We start from the raw sequence: 22023 nt of genomic DNA on the forward strand, positions 1-22023 counted from the left end.
GAGTCGATCACGTCGCGATTCACAGAAGCGTTTATTACATGCACGTCATGACACACACTGTGAAAACTGTTTTGTTTATGAATAGCATTGACGGTTACCAGTAGCCGCAGTGGAAGCGTTTGTAAATTGGACCGGCAGGTTACCAGTGCATATCCATATCGTGCCACACGTACATGTACATCGGCGAAGTCTCTGTGGAGCTACATGTACATGTACAGTTGTTCTGTGTACGTCTGCAGTTTTGCCCGCAAATCGCCACATTCCTTTTCAAAAGTTGGGTAAGTATACTGTTGAACATAACCTATACCTATATAGTTGATTGTCATACTAATGAGCTGTTCATTAATGGTATCTTTTGAATGAATTTCATGTCTTCTGGCACATTGTTTAATGTTATGCTCGCAGAAACTACGCCAGTGCGAGGATAGCATTTTGACTCAACCGTCCACGAAATGTTGCTGCATTTACCGTCATTGACGAACTGATTGACTGTAATTAATCGTTAACGTTACATTTAGAAAACACCTAGAAATGTCCGTAACAGACTCATAGGGCTTGTGCAAGGGTGTCAAAAATTATTTCAACAAGCAAAGAATGTTGCCTTCGTCATCGTGAATGAGGCTAACATGGCCAGGTTACATGTACATGTATGATGTAGGCCCTATACCATGCATTGTGTTCATGGTGTTTGAATGTCCGGAAATCGGCCCCCAGACTGACACTGTCATGACAATACATGTACATCAACGAGAATATAATATCAAATAAGTGCGCCGAAATATGTGATTATATTCTGTCGATATTCTGATCACGGTGCTACGCAGTCCTTCCATATTTCAAGTTACATGTACATTGGTTCCATACCAATTATTACCATAAGTGACCAGGTGACCATCAATGGTTACATTCCTTTATGTTCAACCTCTACTCCTCTAGTGACCCGAGACGGTTCGAACCCAACTAGCCCCATCCATGATTGTTCCTACCTCTGAATAGGGCTTCGCTGGTCATGCTGCTTCTGCTGGCTAGGCCCATATAAAATGAAAATAATAATCAATGTTCTTTGTTTTTTTCTCACTGAAGTGAAGGTCAGTTATTGCCAAGTGTTAAAATAACGTGAACCCAAGATAAATAGACTTGTCAATTTCAGTTTTGCTATTTACATGTAGCATCAACACACATAAGTAGTGTCAACAAATCGTCCAAACTTGAAAATATCCTCTAATCATGTCTAAAGGTTTCGAAGTACATGTAGCTTCATCATATATTACAGATTCTAACATACTACAAGAAAAACAGGGAATTTTATTCCTGAATCAAGCAAGAAAACGAAAATTTTCGCCATGTAAGCCATATTTCTTTTCTCTGCTGGTCCATGTGAAAACAAGATGGTGGCTGGTCATGCTGGTTTGGCTGCATGAGCAGAACCGACTTTTTCGCTGAAATTTCCTCAATTGAATATCATTTTAGATATTAAATGTTATAGTGAATATTATATGGACATTTAGATGTCCAGTTAATATTATACATATAATTTTTTTGCATAAACATGTTTGAATAACTTGTTGACACTAGTTGATGCTTGTTGACGCTAAATAGCATGACCTGTCAATTTGGTTCCAAAATGTTTTTGACACCCCACACACTTAGTTCACAGTGGGTATCATAAAACATCCATACATATACATACGAACATGTACCGACTTGACTCTAGACAACTCATCAGTCATTACTACAGTCGCCCCATAAACATGGCTCAATACCAGACCTTCTATATACATGTAGTGATGCATGTATTTGTGAGATGATATATCAGAAAGAGTTTCATATACAAACAACACTAATTTTGTCTTTTTTTAGGTTATAGCAGCCGTCAGAATGTGATAATAACATGTCGAAGAAAATTCCAAAGCATTTATTTAGAAAGCACTCAGGTTTTTTCAGACCTGTACTTATGTAAGTGTTATGTAGGTTTGTGCAGAGGGGCATCATGTCCATACATGTATGTATGGAACTCTCTCCAAGATATCATTTGCAGAAAACACAGGAAATTACATACATGTACAATTTAGCATTTGGGGGAAATTTTTATTTTTTCACCAAGTTTGCCCCCCAACCGTGATGGTGGCCATGAATAGGCCTACATGTACATGTACATAATACTTGTACCTCATTCGTGATACATGTACATGTTGTACATTTAAATCAACTTTAATGTAACATTATTATCCCAATAAAGGGAAATTTTGGGGGGCCTTTTTACACACGTAAAATGAACAGTAAAAATACAAAATTTAAGAATCAATGTAGTTGATAGCTACATAAAAAAATGCTACTAATATTACATGTGTACGATCATCAGATCATCAACAGATCATCATATAATACATGTACATGTAGTTATAAAATAAAGCAGGGAAAACAAAAATACATGTATCATGGTCCTCATAAAACAAAGAAGAAGAACTGCAATACACCTGCTGATTGTTGCAACTGCTTATTGTACCACTTAATAGCTGATGGAATAAGTGAGCCGCTGTAACATGTACATGTAGTTCTGTTTTTACACTGTACATTTTCATGTACTGATCCTGATGTGGGTTTGCCAAGTTTACAGCAACCCAGTGGCTGTTTCTTGCTTGCTCTCTGTCAAAGCTCAGAATGAGCACCAGTTTTTTATGTTACAATGTACCGGTACTTGAATGACAGGAAACGGCCGTCGGTTTACTGTAAACCTGCATGTAAGTCTGCATCCGGTAGCATCATGACCTTGACCCCTACAGGAATATGGCATTTCAAATTGTGTGACTGTGATGCCTAGCAATTTCCCAGATAAGAAATCATGTCTGCCTAAAGGTTGATTTTCATTTTATTGGGTCCGGCTGCAGGAAGTTCAACAAACTTGAATTCCGATTAAAAAAATCTCACTGTTAACTGAGCGGTTACAGTGTGTCAGTTTGAAAGTGATTTTAAAAATGTACTTTTCTCAGTGTTGAGATCATTTATGCATGACTGTAATAATTTAAGCAAAGAGCAATCTTTTCTTTTGAATTGGAATAGTTTTGATTCTTGTGAACAGTTTTTGTATGTATCAATTTCAAACGGTTTCATAATGGAGAATTTTCAAATCAGGGCCTTGGGTGCCCAAAAATGTCCGGAATGATATTTTGAGTTCTACTGTACATGTATTCACACTCCAGCAGACACAATTCTCCAACAATGTTCATGAGGCAAAAGAAAGGTCCTCGATATTTCTCCTCTCTCTCATTGAGGGCTGAAGTCAATACATGTAAAATGTGACGTATCTTCAACATTTCGCAGCTGAAAGTGAAGAACAGAACATTAAAAAGAGCCAGTTACATGTCTGACCTTTTCCAAAAGATGTACATTAAACCTTTTTGATGTTCGGATGACATGTCTGTGAAGAGATTTCTTGAAGAATTAGGGAACAGGTAGGCCTACGTGTACATGTTTATGTATCAAATTTTCCTGTTGACAAATTCAGTTGATGTACATGTACTATACGTAGCACTATACTGTGTGTTAAAAAAAAAGGAAAACGAGATTAATTTGTTAATATCCTTGACATGGTTAAAAATGTTGGAAATTGGCAACCACCATTTATTATCTAATGATGTCCTCTTAACCATGACACCAAGAAATCCAATTTACTGTCACAAAGCAGTTCAATCAACCATTCCAGAACTGGCCTTGCACCAGTTAGATGTTTTGGAAAAGAACCTTATCTGCCCAGTTAGGGGCATTTGTTAAGCCTCCAAATTATGCAATCTTCAGCATGTTATACATTGCACACTTCTTAAGAAGTTGGAAAGGTTGTTCATTTTCTTAGACCAGCAAAATGCAGCTTACAACTGAGCAGCGTGTGTTTGTGGTAATAGAGTGGTTGAGGACTGGAAGCCCCGAGCAAGTAGCAGAATGGCCAATGTGTGTACCTTACCACACTGCTGCACTGTGCTGGCTGCCACTGCATGCCTGGGGCTCACAGACCTACACCACTTGCAAGTACATGTGCCGGTATGGCGCCAGCGCGGACGACCCAATCATGTGGTAGAGTGTTGCACTTTAGCATGTTTCCAGTATAATATCTTCATGAAAAGCGAGCATTTTAAAAAGTTCAGTAGGCATTTATTTATGGTTCTTGTTGGAAGGTTTTCTGTACTTTTGAAGCCATTCTTAGTGGGAAATTCCATTTCAAGCAGTAATTTCCATTTCAAAGTGTTGATTCCTTGAATTCCATCCATTTTCCTCGATCACGGAAAATTATTGGCTCTGCAACTACTGTATGAGATTGAGTGGCCACCAAGGTCCCCTGACCTCACCCTCTGTGATTTCTTTTTGTGAGGACATCATAAGAACCAATTGACCTCAAATTGACAAGTCACCACCCCAAGATATCAATGACCTACATGTACATGCCACAGTCATCACTGCAGTTGAGACCTTAATTAAAACCCTCCTTTGGTTTTACAGCACAAATGTGCACAAGTGCCCACAGTCACTGGTGAGCGTGTATTTTCTATATGGGACTCAAACGTGCACAGGTTCAGTGTGTACACAGTAGACTGCCAGCACAAAATGACCCAGGGTCTTTTGTGCAGTCCTCTTCACTGCATTTGGTTTCCTGCACAATGATGCACATGAAACAGTGAAGCACAGTTGTTGGGCAGCAAAAAAGTGCAATCTGATATTCCTGTGAGGGACTGTTGGTGCAGTGCACTACACAACACAGCTGTGCTTCTTTGAGGTGTTTACCAAATGACCCAAAGAGTGACTTCAGCATAGGAGGGTTGTACAAAGACAGAGAGACATACATGTAATCAGGAGTGCATTAATAGTCAAGGACAATGGGGTAAGGTTGAGACAGGCATAAGCACCCAAATCCAATCACTGAATAAACATTTTGTCGAGCCTTAAGGACATACTTCAAGTCTTTCTTTTTTTAGGTATGGAAATTGTCGGAATTAGGCTGCGGTGAATCTGGTGCAAGACCCGTTCTGACACGGTTGATTGAAGTGCTTTGTGCTCAGTAATCTGTGTCAGTAAATTGGATTTCTTGGTGTCATAATTAAGAGGACATCATTAGTTCATAAGTGGTGGTTGCCATTTTCCAAAATATTTAGCCATGTCCAAGAAATGAAGAAATTAATCTCAGTTTCCTTTTTAAAACAAACTGGGTGAGGGATACTAGATAATACCATACACTTTCTTGTATTACATGTACATGTACATTGACGCGGTCTCATCTACAGTGTGTTTTCACTGTCTTTACATGTACATTTGGGTCTTTCAGTCAAATTCGGTGTTGTATGAGAGGTCATATCCAGATGACCTTGATATTCACCTATTAGTTTAGTTAATTACCGGTATTTCCATATCTTAAATAAAATATTCACATAAAAATAAACACAATAAATTATCCAGGTTTACATCAACAATCCCATTTCATATTAACTACCTGTAAATAAATGTCTGCGATAATAACTGCTGTACAAGGGATGGAGGGAATTACGTTATTTAAAAAGCCACTCAGTGTTATTGAAGTGAAGGATTAAGGTCAGTGTTGAGATTTCTGGCTTTGCTTTGCTGTTTTTGCACAACAACCTTTACCAAGGAAGCATGATGGCTTTTGTGCACCTGTACATGTACATGCATGGCAGTGATTCTCTACATGTACCAGAAGGTATACTAAACCCACCCTGATACCCCACCTGTTGGTTCAAGAGGAGTCTTTGGCCCTAGTTGATGGACATTTTATTGTTATTCTGTTTATTTTGATTGTTTGCGGTTCTGTGGTTGCTGTTAAATCAAATAAAAAGCATAGAATCGGACATAAAGCAGTATGTATGTACATACCCATACATGGTATACATGTAGATATCAATGCATGCACTGCATGTGCACTATGCCATGACATAAATAATTTCATAAAGAAAATATTCCACTTGTCGTTTCTTTGAAATTTTCAGTATGTTTGATTTTCCAACTTTTTGCAAACTTGCGACAATCCTGAGAAACTGGCGAGAAAAGTTTGTAGTTTCTCCAATGTGCTTTAACCGTACATGTACATGTACGAGTGGCTACAGTATTCAAGCGTTACCTGGCTATAACTACATGTACATGTAGTTTCTCCATACATGTAGCCAAAGTATGCAAGCGTTACCCGGCTATAGCTACTTGTACATGTATTTAAAAATTGCTGGTAACATTGAGTACCACCTGACAACATCGTTGGTCCCAATACATGTACTGTACCTACATGTACATGTTCAAAACTACATACATGTACATACAACACACATACTGTACATTATTAGGGGAGTCAGGTTGGCACAATGTTTCTTTCCTCGTCTTCCATCTCTGGGGGCCTGGGTTTGAATCTGGCATGGTCCACATACATGTATGGATGGGGGTTTCAGTACCTACATGTACATGTGTATCTGCAGTGATCTGAGTCCGTGGGTTTTCCCTGGAACATTTATCCGGGGTTTTCCTCCCAACTCCAAAACTGAACATTCTCCATTGTTTTCACTCAATACAGGATATTATCCTGTAATTAGGGCTAAAACTCCGGTTGGATGGTCAGATAAGGAAATAAAATAAATAAACAGGCACACTCAACTTCTGTCTATTTAGACACCCAAGTGACCCATACTTGTTCTGTAGTTTAAGGGGCAAACACATGTGATTTCGCTCATTTTGTTGGGACTAACCATGTTGTTGGAATAGAGAAGTGTCTCCACAACTCAGTCTTAAATTTGCCTTTAAGAAAATTGTCCCCTCAAGTGAAGGCCTGCCCACATGCATACAGCACATGTTAGGGTAGTTTTTAACCCATTATTTACTTGTGTCTTTCAGCTATCAACTTCTTTTAAAAACTCTACAAGTCTTTTGCCTACACCAACCATGAGTTCTTCAGTATTCTTCATCTTTGCCCTTCTAGCCTGTCTTGGTAAGCCCTGGATTTTCATTTTTATGAGTCATAATTTGTGCCTTACCAGTTTTATTCCATTCTCATCAATTTTCTAAAATTTTCCTCAACCTGTTAATCTCCTCTTTGGAATTTCATCCTTTTGTATGATCAAGTTGTTTCAGTAGATTTTTGCATTTTTATTTTTATTTCTACCTAATTTATTGTGTTTAGCAAATTAATAGTATGCAAGTCTGGTGACATGCACAGTTACATGTAGGTCACATTTGTACTTCAAAATGTCAATGTCACTAAATCTGCCGTGTGAAACAGTTGTACCATTTAAATATCACCAAAATTTCATGTGAAATCTCATTAAATGGTCATTCTTCAAGACAACTTGAAGCACGCAAGTGTAAACAGTTTTTGTAAAGGCATCATTTTTTGGCTGGGTTGTATTCTTAGACAATTTTTCAAATGAAAATCTTAGAATCCAAATTTTTGATTCATGACCTCAAATTCAAAATGTTAGGGTCAAAACAAGTGGTGTTGATCTTTTTAAAAGGACATTCATGTAAGAGATATCTGAAATAAACAAATGATATGTTTACCCCCTGGAACTCTATAATGCAGGTACCCTGTGCAGTGCGCAGATCAAGTGCTATGAATGCTTTTATGATCAAAACGACCCTAAAAATTCACCTTGCTGGACGGATGTTACAAGTGCACCAGACGTGACAGAGATAGACTGCGAATCATACTGCTATGTAAGTTGAAAGCACAAGTTCATTTTGAAGCAGGGGGCCAGTTTCACAAGGCCGTCTAAGCTCCAGTATTTGACAAGGACAGAATAAATCTGGGCAGAAGAATTACATGTACATGTACTCCTGCATTGTACGTGTAGGTTACCAGCCGAACATCCTTTTCAAGTACTTTGCATTTGAATTCTGCTCTTTCATTTGATCTCGAGGTGTGGATTTGAGTAGCAGGAATTTCAGTTAAGCAGCTTTACGTAATTTGATGCCGGTTTCTGGAAGCATTCAGCCTTGCCACCCAGAATGCAAAACGGGTAGAAAGATGTTTTAAGGTTTGATCTGATTTGTTGAGAGGGGCAGAAAGTTCCACTGTTGAAGATGAAAAGTGTAATTTTTGCAGCACAAAAGCCCATAATAATTCGTTGGCTCTTGCAACCAACATGGCAAATTTCTGATATCAGATACTACATGTATTTTGGTGTAACAGCCGAGTTTTCTGAAGAAAAATAAACAATTCACATTTTGTTTCAGCTTTTAGTACAGTGGACTCTCAATGTAAATCACAAAACACTTTTTGAAAAAGTAGATTCTGTGAATCCCAATTTCTTGTGTATTCTGTTGCTTTTTTTGTTTTCCACTCCTGTGGTAACCAACTCCTGGTTATAACAAAGTAATTTGTCTTGTGTCTGGAACTTTGTCATAACTGTACACTGTGTATTTTGGCTTGGCAGTGTTTTGAACCTTCTGCTACATGTAGTCACGACACATGTACCCCATATACATAATTACTATTACCCTACAAAAACCGGGTAAAGAAATCTCCTTACCCGAAAAGGGTTGAACATCAAGGATTGTGAAAAAGCCTACTGTTACACAAATCAGGTGAAATATACATATAAGTTAGTGTGCTGGAATGGTGGAGTTACTGGTACATGTACATGTACTTGTTCCATCATTCCACCATGCCACAGCAGTTTGAACTTCGCTCACCATGCTCACTGCAGAACCTTACATGTACAATGTACATGTACCATACACATCAGTACTGAGGGTCATGAGTCATTGGTTCTCTATGGTCTAACTTTACAGCTCACTGAACACATACAAGCACTGGTGCCATACATTGTGGGGCAGGTTTTATACTTCAAAGCACACTGAGATTGTTTGCAGTGCCTCAGCAACAATGCAGGAAGATTGCATACAAGTACAATAGCCCTGTTGGGAGAGGTGTTGTTTCCTAAAGTATTGTGTTGATAATGGGTGACCTTCAGCAAACTCAGTGGTTGATTGTACCAGGTGTCTTTTCACCTGTACACCCAGTTCACATATGTTTTCTTCCATTTGCCACAAATAAAAAATGCATGTATTGTATCATGGAGGTGATTGTTTGTAGTCCTGCCACAGAACTGGTGCATATGATCAGATGCACATGTACTGTACATAGGTACTACATGTACAGGTGGATGAAGTACATGTCCATTTGTTTTTCAGTGAAATTTGAGCCTTAATGGTGGACCATATTATCAGTGTCCACTGTAAATGGTACTGGCACAGTACATGTACCTTGTTGCTATATTGAAGCATTGACACTATACATTGCAGGGAATGATCCTTTCACTTCTGAAAACTGCTGGATTTCAGCTGTTTGTTGTATGGTTTAGCAGCTTTCATTCTTGGGGGACTCCAAGGTCCATTAAGCCATCGTACTTTCCACAGTGCCTTATCCCAGTGACACTTATGGGTCATCCATTTTCGTCATCATTTTCACAAGTGTACAAAGTGTACCCTCTTTCCCAGTCCCCTCCGCCTCTAAAATAGTACAAAATAAAATGATGATTTCTCTGTGGTGCTTCAGGCCCCATTCTAATTTACAATGTTCATGTATGACCAGAGAATAGTGGCAGGAGGAAAAACTATTTCCATGACAGGCCTTGACAGTCACTGTTTTCTGATTGCCTGGGACAACTTTCTTCTGTCAGTTCGGGCAAGTAAAAATTTAGGACAAATTGCCCGATGGACAGGTACTTTCTAAAAATAAAAGCGTCTACTTTTTGTGGCCAAGAATAGCAGTCAGCCAAGGTATCTTTGATTTGATTTTTCCCTCTTCACGAAAGCTAGTAAAAAGTAGTAAAATGTATGCAGCTGTGTAGTTACAATGATTTTTTTGCATTGTTATGTAAATGTACATGTACAAACTTTCGTGTATTAAGCACGCTGTGCATTTAGCAGGGCACCTTTCCACACAAGGGAATAATAAAATAAATTATAATAAATAATAAAATACACTTGTGTCTGGGTACTTAACCTCATTGAATGCACGGCACAGCAGAGCTTTGGGGGAAGCTCGAAGACTGTTTCACACGTGGGTCTGATTTCAATGTTAATGAATTTTGCTCAGTATTTGTTTGTGTTCCTTTATTTTCATATGACACCAGGTAAAATTGTCGAGAGGTTAAGAAATAGCCCTTGCCCAAGCTTGTACGAATGATGCATCAGAGTCCTGCGCCCTCTCTGCACACACGCAATACATGTAGTTTGGGGTGATATTTCTAAAGCGTACGCAACCAATTCACCCCCTCCCCCACAGCGTACGCTTTGTACACTGTGAAAATGACAAAAATGGATGACCCCTTACTACATAAAGCAAAACCATAAAACTGGGGAAAAAAAATTGAGGGACCCTACATGTACATGCAGTATGATTGTAACACCTTTAGATATGCTTTAGAATTCAGTTCCAGCCACCAGTCAACTGGTTTTTGTTGTGCCCCTTTTTATCTCATTGATTTTCACTCTTCAGAAATACTCAAAGTATTGATAATTCCTTCATAACATGTATAGTTGTTACCAGGTGTTATTGAAATATCTGACACAGCCCTATCAGAGCACTTAAAAGGTCTTGAGGCAATGCCGTAAAAGTAACTGACTGAGACGGAGGGGTACACATGAAATGTCGACTTTGAACATGATATTGTACACGACAGTAAATGGACTATTTATAACATCGGAAGTTTTTGATTGTTTCCCTCCCTTTATCCTCGTCAGTCGGAGACTTTCCAGTCTGGAGGCCCATCCGTTGACTCCAACTACTGGTTCATCCGACGAGGCTGTGCTGGCAATCAGGACGCCACCTGCTCGGACTCTGACAACTGCAAGAACGAGGCGTGGGGAGCCTGCAAGCGGTGCTGCTCAGGCGACAAATGCAACACCGACTCTCCGGCTGGCTCCAACGTGGTCAAGGCCAGCCTCTTGCTGGCACTCTCTGCTGCCGCCCTTGCAAAATGGCTGAACTAAGATCCGATCAGTTTTGAAAAGCATTTCTTTTTTCTCTTCCATGTTTCTGTTTTTTTCTCCTTCATTTGCAGTCAATTTTTTTTAAGCATTCAAGGTTAACCTAGAAGACCTCCAACACAAGGTGTCGTCCGCTGGCTTATATAGACAGAGAAAAGTCTGAAATTCCAGAATTTGAAAGGGGTCCACCTAACTTATGTATACATGTATTTGAACAAGCATAGCATGCAGCTGCTTTGTTGACATGCACTTGCATACAGTTCACTTGTGGGATGCAAGTAGATTCATGAAAATACCAAAGAGATTATGCCAGATGCCACAAACTGTAGATGGTAAACCATGATACAGAGATGTTATATATTGCTGCCATGTTTCTGCTAACTGCTTTTGTTACATTACTGAGGGGATAGCACAAAAGGTGGACTCATATGTATCCCTGGGGCACAAAAGGTCTTACCAGAAGAAATGGCTGCCATGCACTACCTGTATTATGCAGGTGGATAAGTTCAAGTCATTGCCAGCACTTTGCAGTTTACTGCCTCCGGCCACCCTACTCTTTATCGGCTCTGTGTGCATAATGCCTGCACTTCATTATAGCAAGAAGCATGCAGTAAAGTGCTCTGTGCCAAAGAATAAAGGCATTGTCAGAGTGAAAGGTAAAAACTACCTGCAACCAAGCCTGATTTAATGGCCAATGTTTAATGTTCATCCCCAGAATTGGAGTGGGTGAAATTGATACATATGCCTCATCCTTGATTGACTTGAAACGGTTGTTGTTTTAATTGTTACGCCCATTTACAATAATTTTTATCTGGTTTCTTCTTTCCTCGGTATCAATTTATGTTGGAGACAGGTTGTGCTTGATTTCTTTTTGTTGAAGATTTTTGTACTCATTTTGTTTTGTTCATAATTCAGTTTATGGAGAAAGACTTATCGGGTGTAAATATAATATTTGTTGAATGAGCACAAATATCTTGTAGGAATAGTGTTTACTTGTAATCTGTACCGTACGGATGAGTATGGTTTAGCAAGTATGTGAAAAACGCGGATGCAAATTGCCTTAAACTGTTAAATAATGCAAATAAATTGGTAGCATTTTCGACAGCCTACGTGTGCACGTGCGTGAAAGATTTTACAGACAAAAAAGAATGAATCAATGGTTATTTCATATACACGTACCTTCCATCGTCACATTTTAACAGATCTTGACGGCAATGAAATAGGGCACATTGTGGAAACTGAGATTGTTAGGTTTTATAGTTTTATATTATAAGTAGATTTGAATAAATGATACGCTGTAAATTGGGGTTGCTTTAACAATGGTTTTGGTATTTCTGTGTTGATATTACATGCATGCCATAGATGGTAGTATTTATACTCGTGCTTTTTTCAAGCTATAAACTTTAAGCGTGTTAAAGTCCTGCAATTTTCTGGGTTTTAAAGTGTCTTTCAAAGTTGCAATTTGCTGGTTTACTTTGAAAGTGGTTGGCCTGTTTCTCACTTAGGATTGCACCTTAGAGCATGCATCCATGTTTTAATTATAGGACCCGCATAATGTCACATGTGACAGCCTGCTGCTGATTGAAAACTCTTGAGAAACTTTTATACAGTCATTTCAAAATAAAAGGACAATAAAATATAAGCAGAATCCTAATCTGTGCAGTTTACGGGGGAAAAATAATGACATTCGTGTTTGATTTATAAGTGATAACTACATGTATCCTGTTGTTTGTTTTTTTCTAGAGGAAAGGAAGTAATTTATATTTGTATCACTGCACTATATATAACTTGTCTTTGCACCATTGTTCTTTTTACTGAACCTGTAATATCGAAGTGCTCTATTTTTTCTACTTTTGTGTCATTTCGCTCACCAGTTTCTTTCTTGATTGCAATTTATTGGGTGACTTACTCTAGCCTACAAATTTAGGGAAATTACTAGTGACTGCCTTGTTTTACACCAAAACTACTCTTAAAAAGTCTTTATAAGCAGTAATCATACCAAAATGAATCAATATGCTTTACGTATTCACTCGCAGATATTTTATGTGCTGGTTGTAATTATGTTTACACGTGTTAGCCAAGAACCATCCCATTCATAACTTTCCAATCAATCGGTAGGCACCAGGAAGTTTCAGTTTAAATTTCTTTTTTTTTACACTTAACCTGTGATTTTCATGTTTGATAATAAATGAAATTTTTACTTCAGAAGTTCCAGTGTATGTTTTTCGTTGTTTCTCAACTTATTTCACTCTGTGATGAGGGAAGGAGGGCCTTTTTAAAAACGTGGACCAAGTTGGAATGGGTGTAAGCAACCTTCTCGCTGGGTGGCTGAGATCTTGACATTTTAGACACGTGTAAAAAAAAGAAAAACTGATGGAATTATTCGCATTTTTTTACTTTTTATGCTAGGAATGTTGCCTTTGAAAATGACAAACGTGTACATGTATTTAAAACGCTGTATACTCGAGTGGTGTCAGAAGATTTGTGAAAAAAATCCACTAGCCTGTTCGGATAGGGGCTAGAGTTGTAGCACAAGAACTTCCTCCAGCGAAAAACATCTCGCAGATGCAAACATTACATGTACATCTACATATCTGGTGATTGAACTTCAAGCCGGTAACTAGGCGGTGTGCACCCCCTCCCCACTCGACTAAAAGGCAAGAAAAGATTTTGAGCTGTAGAGGAACATTTTGAGCACAAAAAACATTCGCCTCCGAGTCGGTCAATCCCCCCATCGGGAGTTTACTAGTAAACAAGCTTGTAACCCCGAACCCCCCAAAGCTTGGTCCTCTTTGTCAAGGATTCGCCCCCCAAGAAAATACTTACTAAATACTTACGGGCCTGAACTTAGAAACTTTTCATGGTGAAAGTAGCAAGTTAAGTGAAAGGTTTGCCGTAGCACCATGCAAGGATCGCTCTTTTGTGAGTATGTGTGGTTCTGAAAAGAACTAGAGTACTCTAGTTCTTTTCAGAACCAGTTGATAGTACTGAGCATATTTATCCCTTCTGCCCTCAGATTGAAGCCCAAAGAACCAGGGACTTGATCGCGGCAAAGATTTACACAATCACACCATTTTGGGGGCCAAACGATCCCCTTTTTCAAAAGATACTGTTGGGGCACTTTTAATGCTAATGAGCTAGGCAGAAGTTATTGCTTGAATTAGTGGACTGCACCCATAGACTAGACGTGAAAACAACTTCTGATATGAATGTGAAAGCCCGCCCTCAGCGTCATGTTAAAGTAGTCGGGCACTTTTTCTTCGTGATGAGTTGTATTGCGTTCTAATAATTCGCCTGACGTCTAGATACCATGTTCTTGTATATTTGGTCCTTTTTTATGCTTGAAATTTCAAGATGGTGAGGAGAAGTCAACTTTCTTATTAAATCCATGCTCATCTTCGTGCATATTCACCTAAACTTAAAAATGTCGTGCTGGACGTAATATTTAAGATGTTTTTCATCAGATATTGTTAATCATTCTGTTGTATCTTAAGTTACAATGCTGTAGTTTTCCCAACAAAAACTCACTGAATTCGCTAAGTAATGTCACATAGACCCTATGTGTGTACATGTACATGTTTTTCATTTATGTACATGTATTTTCTCACGGTTATTATTAGGCTAGACCCGTAAACGGAGATCTACGTATGCTCCTTTGTTGACATACTGGGCCTAAGACATTCTCTCTTTTGGGAACTGATTTTGTCCCGAAATAAAGAGATTTCTCCGAGTTCAGCAGGGGTTGGAATCTCTGTTTTATAGGCCTAGCAGATTTCCACCTTTTGTTGAATAGGCCAAGGCCTATGCCGAATTTCATTTTCCACCTTTTGGCCATTGACAAGCCAGACTTTCCTTGTTTTTCTTCCTTGTGCAGGCACTGATTTTTCTGTTTTTCCCTTTTTTTACCGACGCGAGAGACATGCCAAACTTTGCACGTCCTCTTCCCAACACAGCACTGGAGTGTCTTATGCATGCGACTGAATATAGGCCTACTGTACAACACTGCACAAGTACATGGACATATGTACAGCGGGGAGGAAACCTCGTGTGTAAACAGTATCCTCGGACTTAGCCCCACTAGTGTAGCACGGACTCTCACTCCCGATCCATCCTTAGCCACACATCCGTATACGCAATTTTGTGTCAGCGTACTGAACATTTTCACACCTCTTTGCACCTTTTTCTGTGCCTATTTCCAAACAGCCTACATGTATGCACAAATGCAGGACATGTACTTTAGTCCAATGAAAAAAACCATCATTGTTGTCATTTGTATGGTTTTGGTTTAGGCATTTTTTTGTTCATAGAGTATTTTGTGTCTTGACAGGGGCGTGTCAGGACCAAGACTGTCAAGAAGGGGGCCAGGGTGATCATTGAAAAGTACTACACCCGGCTGACTCTGGATTTCCACACCAACAAGCGAGTATGCGAAGAGATCGCCATCATCCCTAGCAAGAAGCTGCGAAACAAGATCGCCGGGTAGGCTTAAGACATAGGTTGTCGGGCACAATAATTTCACCCTGACCCTCCCCCATTTGTCAAAAAATCCACCCTGGAATGTGCAGGATGTTGTGGAATTGAGTGAGGTCGAGCCCAGTTATCGGGACTCAATGCCTCTGCCAGTGGAAGACCATGTACAAAGAGTGAAGCATTGTTTGCTGTATAGTGGAGCATTCCAAGTACAAAGGAAGGGTTCTAAGCACTGGCTGGGGAGTTAGGTTTGGTGAGATTAGTTTGTAATGAAGGTTGGTACTTATATTTTACATACCAAATGTACATGCATATGCATATTGGTTTGCCAGCCAAAACCTAACACGGCCTTGAAACATGGATGGTGGTTTGAAAGATTGTTTTATTTTGAAAGAATTTATAAGAACCACAAGCCACGTTTTTGTTTTGAGTTGTAAAGGTTGCACTTTGCAGACTTTATTTCTGGTATAAAAAACAATCTGTCCAACAAACTCTTAGCAGAAGTTCAAAGCAAATGTCTTATGTTGACAAAAAAAGATGCATACATCTACGTTCTGGCCTGTTTGAGATTGTGTTTATGGTTTGGTCGACAGCTTTGTTACCCATCTGATGAAACGCATCCAAGCCGGCCCTGTCCGCGGCATCTCCATCAAGCTCCAAGAGGAGGAGAGAGAGAGAAGGGACAACTACGTCCCCGAGGTGTCGGCCATCGAACAAGACATCATCGAGGTTGACCCGGACACCAAGGAAATGCTGAAAGTCCTGGTAGGTTGACTTGGGATGTGGACGGGGCGTAGAAATGTTGCGACTTAAATATGATCCATAATTTTTTGATAGGGCTGATTTGTCTGTCAATCTGCCCTGACCCGAAGCACCCCCTCATTGGTTGAAAAGAGCCATGTTGGTTGGGAGTGTTCATTTTGTTGGTAGCAACGTGAATGCAATGCTTGCATGTCATAGTCCTTTGTGAACCGGCGATTCGTAGTTACTATCAAAGGAGCCTCTGTTGCAAGGAAAATTGTGCCCTCTCTTGGTTCAGCTCAAAGCCCATAACCATTCATTAGTCTGATAAGTCTTAATTATTAATCTGATTAGTCGCTACTTGAGCATAAAAGGCAACCCGATCTCCATGCACTATTATAGAGGCTAGGATGGACCTTTTCAATCCTGCAGGTCTCTTCCAAACATATGCATGGATTTGCTAGGATCCAGGAATGTACGAGTACAGTTCCCATAAATTGGGACAACTGAAATGATGATTGAGCTTTTTAAAGAAGATTTGTGTAGGGTAGGGTTTGACGCTCTGTTGTGGCCCGCTAGTCACAAGTACTCGTTCTACTGTATTTTGATCTCTCTCAGGACTTTGGAACCATACAGAACTTGCAGGTGACCGAGTCTGGTGCACCAGGCTTCCGTGCACCCCCTCAGCGGATCTAGAGGCTAGGCCCTCCTACACTCACCAAGATGCCACGCCCACAGAGCGGAACACAGACGGGCATCGCTGCAGACTAGCACATAGGGGATTTGTCCCTATAAAAAACAAAGGCCACCCAGGCATTGCATTTTAAGTTGGCCGTATTATCTGTAAACAAGAACCCTCAGAATTCAGCAAAATTTCAACGATGGATGTAAGATACAAAGGGATACTGGCTGATCAATAAAAACATGGCTAAAAAGTATTTGCTTGTGTTAAGTTAGTTCTTCAGTCTGTATTTGTCCTGTGTGTGAAAATAACTTGAGAGCCAATATTAGTGCAAGCTGAACAAACAGCGTTCAGGTTACGTCACAAGAGATTTTATTAAATAGGAATTTTGATGGAATTTAATTTGTACAGGTAGGATCTGTCCCATTGGACGTACAAAATGCACATATCTACAAATACGCAGACCCTATACATCAGAGGGCAGATTTCTTCAAAATATGTACATGAATTAGGTTTGGAAGTGGACCACAGTTACGAAAATAAAGTGGCCACAGAAAATGAAGTTGACGTCACACTTTATGAAGGTTTTAACATACTGACCTTGGCTAAGCTAGATAGCAATGCAATGCATGCATATACACACAACAAATGTTTCCACATGGCATGTGGCATAATACTTGATGTCCATAAAAGCTAGTTTGGTTTAAGTTTGAATCATACAATTAACATTGTAAAAGACCCAGTATGTATTGAAAGCACATGTATAAATGGCCCAGTGTCCTTCAACAACCTGTGGCCTTTGTGCACGATCAAGGAAGTTCACATCCTTTTACTTCAACTGTCAATTTTCCAAGAGTGATTCACATCTTTCAGAAAATGTGACATCAAGATTCCTGTTTTTGTCGATCAATGCCAAAGAATTTCCCAACACAACATTCCTAGGAACAATTTCACACGGCTCTCTGGAAGCAATGTGGGCAGAGAAGTTTATCAACAACAGCATTTGTCTTTTGGTTTGGCTGAATCAAGACTGCTGCGACACGCTACTCAACACTGCCCAAATCTTGTGAGGAAATATAAAGGATTGTGGGCAACCCTAACTGAATACTGTGGAATCATTTTTTTGCCTAATTTTCATTTACTGCGTCGTAGAAGTTGATCGTAATGTACTGCTCTTATTGTGCCTCAAAATCTATGCAGTGAAAAATTAATGATTTTGCCCTCAAATCCAACCTCTCAGTTTGTGGATGATGTTAAAATGTTGGTGCCACAACAATAGATTCCAACTACATGTAGTTGACTGTCGAGATGCAGCCACCTCAAACAGAGTTTGCTATTTGCTTCTTGACCCGCTGAAGAGCCTCCCAGTCTAGTGCTCGCCTCCTGAAAATGACAACCACAAAGGATGACAGCCCCACCGCCAGCATCACACCTTCGAACGTCCAGAAGCTCTTCTCCATAGCCCACTTGGTCTTTGGACAGCTGTACGGATACAGGACCATAGCACAGACTGCATGAGTTACATACCCATGTCTTGACTCCAGAGATAGCCTTCCGTTTTTCAACACAGACTCCCTGTTTAATGATGGTATGATCTTTCTTGTGAGAACAAGTCTGGAATGAATTAGTGGATTTGTTTGTCTCACCTTTTATAAACGGGAGAATCAGAGGTTTCACACTGGACAAGTTGTCGAAATCCTGTCTCGTTACAACAGTAGCTTGCATATTTCTAATAGAAAAATTTCAAAGAATTATTCATTCAGGAACAAAAACATGACCTGACAACTACCAAAACAAAACTCTGTGATTCTTCAAGTTGAGACTTATGTTGTGTTAAGAAAGTGCAGTGTCCTGCAAACTGAAAGAACTGCAGCGAAGAGATGGCTAACAGCTTAGCCAGAGCCCAGCAGTGAGTGGTTTACAACCTTACAACCATGTTCCACAGAGAATTACTGCAAGGCTTTTGAAGGTGTGTACACTTAATTCATTGCATGTGTGCACCAGGCGCTCAACTGAAGTGAATTTCACCAACAAATCTCTTTTTGCCAGTGAAGGATACTTTTACTCAGCGTGGATAAGCAACAGTGTTTCAGACCAGTTTTGATAGGTTTAATACACTTTCTGTGTATCATTCTCCTCTTCAATGTACGCAAACTAAAATCCTTTTGAAGTTATATTAACTTGCGCACTGAACCTCTTCGAAGCTTTTCCTGCCAAGTGAGTGCATTGCTGTGATGTAAATCAGGCAAGACACTGTTCAGATTATATGATTTCATGTTGAAATTTTGCTGTATACGTGTAACACACTACAATAAATGGAAATTTACAGCAAAATCTAAAAATTCCAGCTTATTTTTGTGCACAAATCAGTGCAATATTGTGGTTCAGTGCCTAGAACTACATGTACATGCACATCACAGTTTTGCTCATAAATATGCAACTTTGCATAGCATGAAAATTGGCTCAAAAATACTGAAAAAAGTGAAAATAAGGAACACAGAACTAAACTTGAGAGGTTGTAGGAAAATAGCTATAGGAGGGTAAATTTAAGTTCCGTTCAGGCATACCATTGCGTGTTCATCACATGCCTGACATGGGCTCTTGGTGGTAAATGACTCCGTCATCCAGCAAGGCGCTCCACTCGCTGCCGGGGTCTTAGCGTCAAGGAGTCTCATGACAGCATCATCCGAGGTTCCTTGTTGGTTGGTCCTCTCTCCTTGCCTGGACCTGTCAACAGACAGAACGTCCTTGCCATATTCCTGACCAGTGTCCGTACTGAGGAACAGTGAAGGGTGAAATAAATAATGTGCCAGACTGACAGTACTGGTGATTTGGACAATGACGGATTGGATGATAAATTTATCATGAGTTGATACACTGAGCCACTATGGGCCTTGCTGAATAAGACAAATGAATTGTATGTCAAAGTAGACCACCCAAATAGCAGTAATGGGCCAAGCAATATCTGAATACATGTACCCTCCTGAATACACTTATGACGTAAAAAAAAATTGGGTTTGTGGATGTGAATATTTCCAATAACAAGATTTTGTGTTTCTAAGAAAGAAATGATGGGGCCAGGCAAAGTGATGCACTACATTGCCTTATTTTAGGATACCTTACATGTATTTTCAACTCTGCTTTGTTTTGCTTCCATATACTTTTCGACCAAAAATTCAGTGGTTGACAAGTCTAAAGGTGTAAATGGCAACACATACATGTAGTGGCTCATAAGTCTAGAGCTCAATCTAGTTCTAGAACTAGAAGCTACATGTACTTTCTGTATGGCTCTGGAACTACAAAATACTTTTCAACATGTGCTGTTGGCCAATGTGAATACTCATGACACTTACCCCCATGAATTTGTGACAGTGCAGAACAATAAAATAATTGCTGATATTTGAACGTGTACTCGAAGCTGTGACCTTTTTTGGTGGTTCTGAATGCAAATGTTGCATGGTAGCAGCCAGGAATATTCCATGTTGCTTTTAGGATGATGTCTCCTCAAACTACTGCTCAACAATGTTAAAGTAAAACCAAACTCAGTTCCTGCCAAAACAATACAGACAAAATTACAATGTACATACATGTACATGTAGGTTTTCATTACAAACGGACAAAAATGAAAAGCCTTGTATGATAATCAAATGTCAAATCAGAATTTGCAGCAGTTTTTTGTTTTATCTTGTTCGTTATTTGTTCATTTTACTGCCTGCCTTTTGAAGTTTAATCAGATCATGTTGATTGGGAAATGTATACATGTACGTACATGTGATCAGTATGATTACATGTACATGTGTGTTGAGTGCGATCATTTGATCTGCATGATTACACCGTGTTATCAGTCAATCCTGTATGAAATTGCAAAAATTTACTTCCCATTTTTCTTGAAACAATCTTCCCAAACTGTGAAGTAGAAAGGAAATTGACATAATTGTCTGCAGGTGGAATTATTGACAGACACAACCATACAGTAATTGTCTGCAGGTGGAATTATTGACAGACACAATCATGAAGGGAGATCTTATCACCTTTACAGCCAGATGGAATGATCACACAGATTGACCCATTACACCTACATGTAACAAGTACAACCTGGGATTCCAAACCAAACATTTCACAGAGATTCTTCAACTGCAGTGATGTGATACATGTACATGTACAGGCCCTTTTTTCAGAGACCAGGCAGCACAGTCAGTGGCAAAGTTCATATTTAGTCTTAATAAAAAGTATGTGATATGTAGATGGATGCAACTTTATCCTGTTTATGCATTCATCCAGGAGCTTTCACAACTCGAGGTCACAGCGAGGTGAAAACACCGTTGACTTTTCATAATGTAGCAGTTTGTTTGTTTTCATCGCGAAAGGTCACAAAGCTCCCACGGGTCCCAGATGTCACAGAGAGTTACATCTTTGTCTCTATCCTGCACATCCTAGTTTTCTTGTTTTCAATAAATCAGACAGTCTTAGAACAACAGTCGTCATGACATTGACAGTGCAGATTTCATGGAAAAACATGACAAAGAGCTTATCTATCATGTCTATAGTCATACAGTATCAATGAAGTAATGAACTGCGTTACTGTGTCACACTTCCCTGATATTTTACCGTACCGTGATGTTGAATCACCCAGTCCAGTTGGATAGGTTTGACGTCTTTTCAGTTTGTGGTAACTTTTTCAACAGATTAACGTTGCTGTTGTTAAGTGGCACGTACACTACATGTACGGCTATGATTTCAACCAACTCAGCTGCAATTGCCACTCAGTTTCAACCGCTGCAAAGGCCCAACACCAACTTGATCCTCACATTCAACGTGATGTGTCTCATAGTAGGTGATGTAATTCACATGAATTACGAAAACAATTCACGATGGTTTGATTTCCGCTGCATATACAATCACGGAGAAAATGACGTGGAAACGTTACACACGTCTGAGTGACCTTTCGCTTTGTTAATGTTGACAAAAGTAATGGCGCCCTCATTTGTCTCTGAATTTTTTAAAAATTATCTTTACACACTATTGGTAGTGATTGCTTCAGTACCTTTCTTAAAGAGTTGTTGAAGATAATATTAGAAAAATATTGCATTTCTTGAACAATGGCATATAAGTACACACTTTTAGGACGTTAAAGAATTTGATGCAGCTGAGTAGTT

General features: G+C 39.5%; 3 protein-coding genes across 4 annotated transcripts; 2 read left to right on the forward strand and 1 right to left on the reverse strand.

Moving 5' to 3' along the window:
• Positions 1-113: 113 nt before the first annotated feature.
• LOC110987915 (uncharacterized) lies at positions 114-13182 on the forward strand. The gene is made up of 4 exons (XM_022251075.2): positions 114-278; positions 6877-6970; positions 7562-7695; positions 10729-13182. Exons 1-4 carry the CDS (start codon positions 174-176, stop codon positions 10975-10977), a joined length of 582 nt encoding a protein of 193 aa, XP_022106767.2. The 5' UTR covers positions 114-173; the 3' UTR covers positions 10978-13182.
• Positions 13183-14219: 1037 nt separating this feature from the next.
• Positions 14220-17123, forward strand: LOC147799003 (small ribosomal subunit protein eS17-like). Its single transcript, XM_087137200.1, has 4 exons — positions 14220-14331; positions 15302-15453; positions 16038-16209; positions 16804-17123. The coding sequence occupies exons 1-4, from the start codon at positions 14329-14331 to the stop codon at positions 16879-16881; spliced, it is 405 nt and encodes a 134-aa protein (XP_086993326.1). The 5' UTR covers positions 14220-14328; the 3' UTR covers positions 16882-17123.
• Positions 17124-17216: 93 nt separating this feature from the next.
• On the reverse strand, positions 17217-21815 carry LOC110987927 (protein JTB-like). Of its 2 annotated transcripts, none has more exons than XM_087137199.1 (5): positions 21481-21815; positions 20221-20416; positions 19435-19594; positions 18514-18596; positions 17217-18349 (listed from the first exon to the last, which is right to left on the reverse strand). In XM_087137199.1, the coding sequence occupies exons 2-5, from the start codon at positions 20346-20348 to the stop codon at positions 18187-18189; spliced, it is 534 nt and encodes a 177-aa protein (XP_086993325.1). In that variant the 5' UTR covers positions 20349-20416; positions 21481-21815; the 3' UTR covers positions 17217-18186. The 2 variants fall into 2 exon arrangements, with proteins under 2 accessions (XP_086993325.1, XP_022106781.2); XM_022251089.2 differs by having other exon boundaries at positions 19435-19642.
• Positions 21816-22023: the final 208 nt, after the last annotated feature.

Source organism: Acanthaster planci, linkage group LG05 (genome assembly GCF_054643075.1).
Source record: "Acanthaster planci isolate LZ-2023a linkage group LG05, COTS_SCS, whole genome shotgun sequence".
Lineage (NCBI taxonomy): Eukaryota > Metazoa > Echinodermata > Asteroidea > Valvatida > Acanthasteridae > Acanthaster > Acanthaster planci.

What these genes read in the sequence shown, in the direction of transcription:
- LOC110987915 (XM_022251075.2), top strand. Translation starts at nt 174, where the DNA reads ATGTACATCGGCGAAGTCTCTGTGGAGCTACATGTACATGTACAGTTG. An exon ending in CATTCCTTTTCAAAAGTTGG is followed by an intron (nt 279 to 6,876) that starts GTAAGTATACTG and finishes TGTGTCTTTCAG; the next exon opens with CTATCAACTTCTTTTAAAAA. An exon ending in TGCCCTTCTAGCCTGTCTTG is followed by an intron (nt 6,971 to 7,561) that starts GTAAGCCCTGGA and finishes TCTATAATGCAG; the next exon opens with GTACCCTGTGCAGTGCGCAG.
- LOC147799003 (XM_087137200.1), top strand. An exon ending in CTGCGAAACAAGATCGCCGG is followed by an intron (nt 15,454 to 16,037) that starts GTAGGCTTAAGA and finishes TTTGGTCGACAG; the next exon opens with CTTTGTTACCCATCTGATGA. An exon ending in AGGAAATGCTGAAAGTCCTG is followed by an intron (nt 16,210 to 16,803) that starts GTAGGTTGACTT and finishes GATCTCTCTCAG; the next exon opens with GACTTTGGAACCATACAGAA.
- LOC110987927 (XM_022251089.2), bottom strand. Translation starts at nt 20,348, where the DNA reads ATGGAATATTCCTGGCTGCTACCATGCAACATTTGCATTCAGAACCAC. An exon ending in ACTGTCACAAATTCATGGGG is followed by an intron (nt 19,643 to 20,220) that starts GTAAGTGTCATG and finishes ACTGTTCCTCAG; the next exon opens with TACGGACACTGGTCAGGAAT. An exon ending in GATTCTCCCGTTTATAAAAG is followed by an intron (nt 18,350 to 18,513) that starts GTGAGACAAACA and finishes GTATCCGTACAG; the next exon opens with CTGTCCAAAGACCAAGTGGG.